We start from the raw sequence: 9,728 nt of genomic DNA, 5'->3' as shown, positions 1-9,728 counted from the left end.
CACGGACATCAGAATGGGTGGTTGACAGGACTGTGCATATGGGCTGGAGGTGACCCAGGTGCTGCCCATGGCCTGGTCGTAGCAGATCTCCAGGGAAGTGATGCTCCTTGGATCTAAAGACTCCTGGATCCACTGCCCACCTTCAAGCCCAGGCTCAGACCTATGGTACAAAGCCAAGTATGAACACATATTTCCCTGGCTCAGGATCCAGGTGGGATCTCTAAGGAATGGCTCTGTCCCACCCTCAGTTCCACCTAAAGACAAGGGTGCAATAGGCCCAGGTAGAGCTGAGAAAGCGCTGGTAGGCACAAGGCAAAATGGCACTCACGTAGGACAAGTCCTCCAGGCCCTTGCCCAGGATCTGCCCTGACACACAGCTGCTGTCTGAGCCACTGGAGCCACTGGCTGATGGGCACTGGGAGGAAACCTCTGAGTCCTCAGGAGCTGGGAAGGGAGACCAGGTGAGCCATCAGCAGGGGAGGCCCAGATCCCAAGTCATGCCCTTCTGCCTCTGGGAAAGCCCAGAAACCTACTCAAAGATGGCTGGCTGCCCAGTTCAGCATCAGTCTCCAGTGCCACTTCCTCTGGGAAACTGGTGGAATACAGGGGCCAGTGGAAGCCCAGAAGAGCTGGGTCTCTGTGCAGATGCAGGTTGAGGGACCCCAGTACGGAGCAAGAGGCAGGATCTCCAGGAAGGGCGCCTGAGGCCCCCAGGTAGGGGCTGTCAGAGTCAAAGGGAGCCACAGCAATGGAGGCCCGAGAGCGAACTGCTGCATGAGAAAGAGAGTCCGGTTGGGTCAGGCCAGAGCTCAGCTGGGCCGAGGTCCTGAGGGGAGTGCAGGCTAGGGCTGCCAGAGGCCCACATCGCTCCCTGAGCAGCTCTCCCCACCCTACCCCGCAGCCTGTCTGCTACCTCGGCACTTCAGGATATAGTTGACGGTGCGGTCGTTGATAGCTTCTTCACTGGGGGCGATGTCCTGGAAGGCCTTGTTCCCCACACCCATAGACACCATCTCAGCCATGCGCACCTCTGGGTGGAAAATGGGTATCTGGACATCAGGCCGGCCCTTTATCACTCCTCCTCATGTAAGTCTCTCCTGGACACCCAGAGCCTGGGGACTGTCCTGTTCACCAAACACTCAGAGGTTTACATGTCCACAGCCTGAGATGGTGACATGAGGACTGCCTGGCTTGAGTTCTTTCTCCTGTGCTGGCTGTTGCTGCTGGACCTTTTCTACCCTCCCCAGTGTTTCCAGTTCCTGAGGCCCTCACTGGGGCCCCTCTGGGACAATGTAAGCTCTCCAAGGAGGGGATCATGGGATGAAATGGGACAGACACCCACCCTTGTTGTGGATGGCCTGCCTCCAGAGCAGGCGGGAGATGTCAGCTGTCCAGGCCTGCTTGGTGGCCAAGCTGGTGGCTTGTAGCACAAAGGTGTCCCTAGCCTTGCGACGGCGAAACCAGATCTCAAAGCGCAGGTTGTTGTTCCCACAGCACTCAGTGAGGCCAAGATCTGCCATCTGTGTGACCAGGAGAGGAGCTCAGTGAGGCTGTAGGGGTGCTGGGGGTATGGGGAGGGCCCGAGTTGAGCCTACCTTGAAGGACCGCTTGTAGGTAAACATGTCGATGCCTGTGGGTCCTCGGCGAGGCTTGCTGAAGAGCAATAGCTCCTCAAAGAGGAAAATGCGACGCAGGGATTTGTGGCGCCCACAGCGGACTGTGAACTCATCCTGCCGGACCAACTGGCCCTGTTCCTTGAGGTTGACCTGCCAAATGGGGGCCCGGTGGGTGCCTGGCCTCTTCTGCCCCCTCCCTTCACACCCACTGCCCCTGGCCTGCCAAGACTCACGTCACAGCCCTGGATGGCATCCATGGCTAGCAAGTCATTGCCGTGTCGCAGCTGGAAGTGCACGAGGCTCTGGGCAGCCCGCAGGGCACTCAGCTCCTGTGTGGGTCCCCCACAGGCCCGCGCCAGCTCCTGCAGCAGCAGCGCATACTTGCTCATGCGCTGGATAGGCTTCAGCAGGTAGGAGGCCAAGTCCAAGTGGTCCCCCAGTGCCTGCTGCTTGTCCTGCTGGGTGCATCAGACACCGTCAGGGAGCTTCCCATTGTTTGCTCCATCCCCTCTCCCGCTACAGTCTCAGGCTCACCCACCCTGAAGAAGACGTGACCATAGCTGGTCATCAGGGCATCGGAGCGCGGTTTATTCTTGCTGTAGAGTGCGTACATCCCAAACTGCACCCTCTGCAAAGATACACAGCTTGACCAGATGCCAATGGGCCAGCATCCAAGGGAGTCAAACCACTCAGCTTGGGAGGCCCAAATGGCCAACGACGTGTCCCCAGGAGGCCTCCCACCGACAGATCCTACCTGCCCTGCTTGGAGTGACGGGTGATCTGGCAGGAACAAGCGCTGTGCAGGGAGGGGCTTGCCTACAGGGCTCTGGGGAGGAAGTCCTGCACACAGCCCTGCCACTTCCACAGCCCCAAGAGCTCTGCTCTGGTCTCCTCTCACCTTGGACGACCCTTCCCCTGCTCACAACACTAAACTACACTGACCCATCTCCTTCTCAACCACTGGGCCTCTTTCCTGCCCAGCACATTGTACTTGATCTTTCCTCTGAATGGAATGCTCTGACTACAGCCCCTCCCTCTGGCCTTAGCTCAAACATCAGCTTCTCTTAAGATGCCTCTCTAACTGTTCTCTCTAAAGGGGGTACCCCTGCCTCACTGCTAACTCACCATCACCTATCTGGATTTTTTTTCTAATCCCAAATATAATCTGGAATTATCTATTTCACACTCACATCTCCTCTGCTAAACTAAAAGTACCCTGAAGAACAGGGGCTGGTTGGTCCTGCTCATAGCTGTGCCCATCACAGGACCTGACACCAAGGTCAGACCCAATAGCTCACTGTTGAGTGTGGCAGGATCAGCCAGGGGCCGCGTGGCCTGTGGGGCTTACATGGCGCAGGAAGGCATAGGCCACCCGGGGTGGGTGCTGGGTGCAGGCCTCCAGCTCACGCAAGAAAAAATGGCGGTGGAAGTCCCGCAGCTTCTCCAGGTTGCCAAAGAGTTGGGCACGCTGGCCACGGAGGCCCTGGGGCACATCAGGGCGATCCAGCTCAGGGAAGTAGTTCTCTATGGTGTAGTCCAGGGCACGGACATATTCCCGCTCCGTAGCCACCATCTCCGCCAGCACCAGCTGAAGTCTACCAGGGAGGTGGAGTCAGGACCCAAGACATCTGCCCTGCCACTGCCCTCCCTGCCCTGCCCACTCTGTACCTGTTGGGGCTCCTGGGGTCACAGCTCCCAGGAGGAGGCACGGTGGGGCATGACTCTGACTGGGCACCACCTCCAGCCTCTCGTCTGTGGCAGGCAGGTACAATGGCCTCAGGGTGGCACTGGTGGGCAGGTTCTCTGAGACTCAATCCCAGATTCTGATCAAGGCTATAGGCCTTCCTCAGGGGAGGGACAGCAGGTACCGCTGGGACCCGGCTGACACACAGGCTAGCAGTGCTACCCGTCGGGGGTGACTTCAGAGCAGCTTCTAACTTCTGATCCAGGGCCAGCCAGGTGTCCTGGCACTGCGCCCAGGCCCAGCGGCACTCCTGGCGAATACCCTCAGATCCCAGCCCTGTGGCTAAAGCCCACATCTTTCGGAAGTGGGCAGGAGGCAAGTCCGGGTGCTTGGTCCAATGCAGCTGCAGCCGCTGCAGCACAACTCCTGGGCGCTCCTGTTCCAGCTCTGCCAACACCTGCCGCCCCTCCTCGGCCCAGGTCAAGGCCTGCAACACCAAGGCCAGATGGGCACTGAGGAAGGATCTCCCCAAGACTGCTGAGCCTTCTCCTCTACTTCCCCCCATCCCCACAGAATGGTGGCCCCAGGCTGCATCCCCAGTGGATTTGGGCATCAGACTGAAAACAGGGAGAGAAAACAGGCATGACAGCCTTCAAAGCTCAGGCTGCCGTAGCACTAAGCAGCCACCCCCTCTGACTTCACTGACCACCTGGAACCAGGGACAGGACCCCTCACGCACCTGCTTGAAGAACTGCAAGAGTCTGTCGGCATCTGCCAGTCGCTGCCGCCGCTGGGCCAAGGCCCTAGAGAAGTCGGCCAGCTGGGTTTGCAGGGTCAGAAAGCGGGCCCCAAAGGGGCCCAGTTCGGCTGCATCACAGCCAACCAGTGGCTGCAGACATTTCTCCCCTCGCCTGACCTGTTCCTGGAGACAGAGTTTGGAATCAGCAAGCCTAGGCCTGGCATTGCAGTTGCTGAGCCCAGGTCTTTTCCATGGATGTCCACATGGCATCACCAAGTCACTTCTGTGAAGACCAGACCTCCACAACCCCTCCCCCAACCCCCTCTCTCTGTGCTCCTCTCCACAGCGAAACTCCCTGGAAAAACCGTTCTTTTCATCACTACTTCTTAACTATGTTGGCCTTCTGCAGCCCCACTTCACTCCCCATCCCCAGCGCCTCTCAGGCTTCTTCTGACTCTTACCATTCAGTACTACCAAACCTCTCTCCTCTAGCTCCCCCTGATCTCTCCCCTCTCCCTGATTCTCCTTGGCTTTCTCTAGTGCTTCCCCTCTCCTGATCCCCCATCCATTAGCTCAGCTGTTAAACCTTGGTGTTCCTGAAGACAGCCCACTCTTTCTCAGGCAATCATGTGCAAACACACTTCAAATATCACCCATACACCTACAACCACCAAATGAGCCTCTATACTCAGTGCTCCCTCTCCTTCCCTCATGGTCATTTCCAAAGTACATCCAAGGCTGGACAGATGAACGCCCTTTCCCCCAGAAGGTCCATCTCTCAGAGAACAGTACCTATTCACCTTTGTAAACACTTCTTCCTCTCACAGCTTCACATGTATCCACCACTGAATCCCATCAACTTCTCAAATGATATCTCCTCTGCCACCATCCTGGCCAGAGTAAGCATCATTCCCACCTGGACCACTACAAGTGCCTCCTCAATGGACTCTGATTGTCCATCCACCAAATCACTGTCTACCCAGGAACTATGGTAATATTTCTAGAATACAGATCTGATTATATGATTTTCCTGCTTAAATTGTACTCCATTACAGGACCCAGTTCCTGGCCACTGGCCATTCTTCCAGCCTCATTTTACCTCATCTCACCCCACTCCCTCCTTCTTCTGCTCTGTATTTCATCCTCACTGACTTTCTGATGGTTCCTCAGGCAAGCCACGCTCCTTCCTATCACAAGATCTTTGCACATGCTTTTTGCTTCCCCAGTCTGAAACGTGTCTTATCTCTAACCCTCTTCTGCCTGGTTAACGTCAACCTATTCTTCAGATCTCAGATCAAAGTCACTATCTCAAGAGAGTTAGGCCAATACCCCTCCTCGTTCAGGACTTTTATCATACACTCAGACAGAAACACCTGTATTGCTTCTCTCTAGAACTTTTGTACAGAAAGAACAAATGTGCTCAGTCGCACAGTCATGTCCGACTCTTTGCAACCTCATGGACGGTAGCTTGCCAGGCTCCCCTGTCCATGGGATTCTCCAGGCAAGAATACTGGAGTGGGTTTCCATTCCTTTCTCCAAAAAAAGAACATATACATGACTTTCAATCTTTGGTTACAACTGATCTTCTCCGCTGGATTGTAATTTCCAAGAGAATAAAGACTAGATTTACTTTCACCCACTGTGCATTCCAAGTTTCTGGCAAAGTGCTCCAATACCTACACAAGGAACAAGTAACCAAACTCACCTGAGCAATCTGGTCCAGCTCCCGAAAAGGGCCTTGGGCCTGAAGCAGCATGTCCAGTGAAGGCTCCCTGGGCTCCTCAAGTGCTGGCCAGCCCACCTGCTGAAGCCATACTTCCATCTGGAGGAGTATGAACACGGAAAGGAGAGTTGTTGCTATGGGGTGGGGGTGATGCTTAAGATTACAGATGAGGCCCACTGGGGCGGATAGTTCCCACCTGGTGCAGCTCGCCCTCCTGGGCCTCCAGCGTCTGGACCAACTCCAGTGCTTGTATTCGGCGGTTACCCTGCAGTGTCAGTTGGTGCAGCAATCCATCCACGCGGCCATACAGCTCCTCAACCTCGTCCACCGCTGACCTGGTGCATGGTACATGTCTTAGTGCCCCTTCCAGGTGCCTAGATCCACTTGACCCTGTCCTGGGACCATAATCCTGGCTGGTCTGGGCCAGACACTGAGTCCTTGGCATGGGATATGGTGGGCTGGGGCAAGACCTGGGCTTGTACCTACCTGTAGTCTGGGCTCAGGGTTACCTCTGGGACCTCTTGCTTTAGCCACGTCAGCTCCAAGGCTCCCTGGCATTGTAGCCATGCCAACCGTGGAGAGCCTAGCACATGCTCCATCAGGACCCGTGCCTGCTGCAACAGTCGACCTACTTCCTATGATTAAGAGCAACAGGTGGTGGAGGCGTGCATGGGAGAAGGGGAAGGAAGATAGGGAGAATTTGGGGTGGTGTCAAGAGGGGACACTCACCCCAGACTCCACGGGGTGGGGCACAGCCTTCATGCTCTCAATGGCTCCCTGAAGCAGGGCACAAACTACCTGGCAGCTCTGCAGGAGGGCTTCCAGACGCTGTGAACAGAGGCAGGCATGACTAGCGCAGAGCACAGGGCTGGTCCCAAGCAGCTTGGATCCCAGGCCACGGCAGCCAGCTATGCACTGCCCAAGCCAGCCCAGGGGAGGCTCCTCTGCTGACCATATCGCCTGTCTACCCACCCAATGCCCCACCCAGTGTACTGACCATCCGGAAGTCCAGCCAAGCCTGGTGACAGTAAGGCAGGCCTCCTCCTAGTGAAGTGAGCAACTCTGAGGTGGAGATGTGGGTCAGCAGGCTTTGGTGAGAGGAGAGATGCTCTAACTGCAGAAAAAGAAGGTGTAGTGGACTCGGGCCTGGTGGGGACTCACCCCATCTCCACCCTGACTAAAATGGCTCAGTACCTGTAGCCCTGCAGGCACTTCTTCCGGCAGCTTTCCCACCAGCAGCACACGGTGCACTGATCCTGGGACTGCTTCCTGCAAAGAATCTGAGCTCAGCCCTGACCCCGACCCTACACAAAAGGAATGGCTAAGGGGAAGAAGGGAGCTACAATCCTGTACTCACTTGCAGTTGGCTGAGCCCCCAGAATATGGAAGAGCTTGGGGAACAAATCCGGGCATCCACTAGCACGGTCAGTCCCAAGGTCTGTACTTTGGGCCTAAAGGAGCAGGCTTTGGTTGAGTATCTATTTCCCCAACCCTGCCATCTCCTGGCTCAGGTTCTGTCCCCCAACCTCCTCCCCCAACCTGGGGATGCTTTGCAAGTAGAGCAGGAGGCGGACAAGCTCATGGCTGTTGCACTTGGGGTGATTCCAGGCTGAGTTATGGGCACACAGAAGCAGCACTGCCCGGCCTTCCACATCTCGAGTCCCTGTGGGGAAAAGGCAGTGAACACCTGCTCAGTCAAGCCACCCCACCTGTACCGCTTTTAGTGTCTCCCAGCTAGCTACCTGGCAGGGCAGCCATGCCACTGGCAAGTAACTCCCAGGCAAGGTCTTGGGCCAGGAGGTAGTCAGTGGACTTCAAGAGCCTGGATCTGTGGGAGTCTTGGGGAGGAAAACCACTTGGGTCTACACTGGGCAATCTACCCAGAGACCCCCCTATTTGCATCTGGGCTTTAGTCTGAGTAGGATCAGAAGCCTCCCCACCTTCAGGTACCCTCCCTCCTTCCCTCCCAAGACCTCCCTGGCCCAGCCTTCCTTACCTGCCTCCAGTAGTTCTGATGATGTCTCAGATAAAAGACCTCCATGGTTCACAGAGTCACTGTCCAACCCTTCAGGGTCCAAGCGGACTGGCATGACCCTGCCTGAAACTGAGTCCCCTGCCAAGTCTCCTCCTTGGCTGTCATTCTCACCCTGTGCCAGACTAAGGTGGGAAGACATTGGACTTAGTAGGATCTCTACTCCAGGGGAGGCTGGTTCCTTCATGTGGACAGAAGACCCTCTTAATGTGCCCTTCTGGCCATGCCCCGACTTATCTGCAACCATCTGTCCTGTGGGTGACTGAAGTTCACCAGGCAGAGGGCTGCCCTGGAGCTCCTCCCCCTGGGCTGCCCCTGATGGTGGGCTTGGAGGATGGGGGTTCTTAGCCTGCATCTGGGGAGCAGGTTCCCCTTCATCCCAGGCATCTCTGAAACTGCACACAGCAAATCTCCAGTCGGTGGCATGGCCGTGGGACTCTGGAGACTCATCCCCATCCTTCAGGGGCCCTTCCATCACCCCTTCCTTAAGGGTGGGCCTGCTCCAAGCAAACGGGAGAGGAGCTAAGCCCTCGGTGTGAAGTGAGACCTCAGCTCATCCAGGAAACACGTTGAAGATGGCCGGGTAGGGCTCGGCGGGTGATGCAGGCAGAAGGCACTAGGCCGTAGGAGGCACCAGTCTTGGTGCTCGGCACCGGCACCGGCACCGGGAGCACAGCGGCTGTCGGAGTTGAGGCCTGAGGAGAAGGGAGAAAGGCTGGGGTCTCTCCCTCCAGCTGGGGACCAGCGACGCCACGCTCCCGTGGGCCTTCACCTGGAAGGCCCCACGCTGGGGGCCGGCCTGCGCGGGTGCGACGCTCACGGCGAGGGCGGGGCGCGCCTCGTGCTCGCGCTCACGCCGGCCCGGCCGACACCGGCCTCGCCATGGGCTCGCGCACGCGTTCCCTCGCCCGCCCCGCCGGCCACGCTCACAACCCCAGGACGCGCCGACCGGGAACCGCGAACCCAAGACGCCAGGAAGCCGGAGCCCTCGAACGTACCGCACCGCTGCCTCGACGGCGGCTACTGCACGCAGCCTCCAGACCGCGGGGGTGGCACGGGCGCAGCAGGAAACACGGCGGCGCCGCACCGCCCCCTGGGGGCCGGAGGACGCAGCCACCGCCCACCCCGCCGGGCCCGACGGCAGCCGCCCGAGCTCCAGCCAGCCCGAGAGCGCCGAGACCGCGGCTCTCGCAGCGCCCCCTGCCGAGCCGCCCCCCCGTCCCCCGCGGGCTGGGACGACTCGGCTTCACCCCCGGGGCTTCCAGCTGACTTTGACTTGGCTTCTCAGCCCGCTGGCAGGGCTAACGACCAGCGGCCTTCCCACGGCGCCCACTCCCCCGGGCTGCTCAGCGCGCCAGAAGCGCTCCCCCGCTGGGAAGGCGGCATAGGTGCGCGAGGGTGAGTGAGCCAGGGTTCCGCCTGGGAGTGAGGGAGGGGGCTGGCGGAGCGAGGGGGGGAGGCTTCTGCTCTTGAATGCACGCGGGATGGGGGGAGTACAGCCCCAGCCTCCCTGGGCAAAACAAGGAGCGCTTCTGTCAGCCTGGAGACCCCTAAGAGAGACTCCGGAAGCCCAAACTAGCTACTTGGTGCTGCTGGCAGCCATTAGGGGTATCTTCATGGAGGGAGGGGCCCTTCCATTGCAGCCCCTGTCTTCCTTTCCAGTCCTCAGGCCCAGGCACCGAGAGACAGCTTGTATGATCCCATGATGGGTTGTGGGGGCTGCTGTCTGGGCTAGAGGGAAGGAGGGAGCTCTGTAGTGGGTGCTGACCCAGATTCGCCAGGATCCACCAGGCCCGGACTCTCCACTCCCCTGCATTCTTGGCACTTCTGTCATATACACCCTCTCCCCAGCTCCCCACCCCCTGCCACGAAATCCAGCCAAAGAGGCTGGAACTGAGGACAGGATTCTGGAAGAAGAGGGCCAGGTGTGCCCT

The 9,728-nt window shown here is 58.3% G+C and overlaps 1 protein-coding gene across 1 annotated transcript; it reads right to left on the bottom strand.

Moving 5' to 3' along the window:
* Positions 1 to 244: 244 nt before the first annotated feature.
* PLEKHG4 (pleckstrin homology and RhoGEF domain containing G4) lies at positions 245 to 8,269 on the bottom strand. The gene is made up of 20 exons (XM_068993030.1): positions 7,759 to 8,269; positions 7,505 to 7,624; positions 7,302 to 7,425; positions 7,120 to 7,213; positions 6,957 to 7,031; positions 6,760 to 6,876; positions 6,492 to 6,590; positions 6,249 to 6,397; positions 5,959 to 6,097; positions 5,745 to 5,861; positions 4,040 to 4,222; positions 3,285 to 3,787; positions 2,965 to 3,211; positions 2,155 to 2,244; positions 1,850 to 2,071; positions 1,596 to 1,766; positions 1,343 to 1,520; positions 914 to 1,030; positions 534 to 770; positions 245 to 444 (listed from the first exon to the last, which is right to left on the bottom strand). The coding sequence occupies exons 1-20, from the start codon at positions 8,267 to 8,269 to the stop codon at positions 245 to 247; spliced, it is 3,693 nt and encodes a 1,230-aa protein (XP_068849131.1).
* Positions 8,270 to 9,728: the final 1,459 nt, after the last annotated feature.

The sequence above is a fragment of the Capricornis sumatraensis genome, chromosome 20, assembly GCF_032405125.1.
Source record: "Capricornis sumatraensis isolate serow.1 chromosome 20, serow.2, whole genome shotgun sequence".
NCBI classification, from domain to species: Eukaryota; Metazoa; Chordata; class Mammalia; order Artiodactyla; family Bovidae; genus Capricornis; species Capricornis sumatraensis.
The sequence above is the reverse complement of the archived record's forward strand: the minus strand, read 5'-3'. Positions and strand labels throughout refer to the sequence as shown.

What these genes read in the sequence shown, in the direction of transcription:
- PLEKHG4 (XM_068993030.1), bottom strand. Translation starts at nt 8,269, where the DNA reads ATGGAAGGGCCCCTGAAGGATGGGGATGAGTCTCCAGAGTCCCACGGC. An exon ending in AAGTGCCTGCAGGGCTACAG is followed by an intron (nt 6,877 to 6,956) that starts GTACTGAGCCAT and finishes CTTTTTCTGCAG; the next exon opens with TTAGAGCATCTCTCCTCTCA. An exon ending in CCTACAAGCGGTCCTTCAAG is followed by an intron (nt 1,521 to 1,595) that starts GTAGGCTCAACT and finishes CTGGTCACACAG; the next exon opens with ATGGCAGATCTTGGCCTCAC.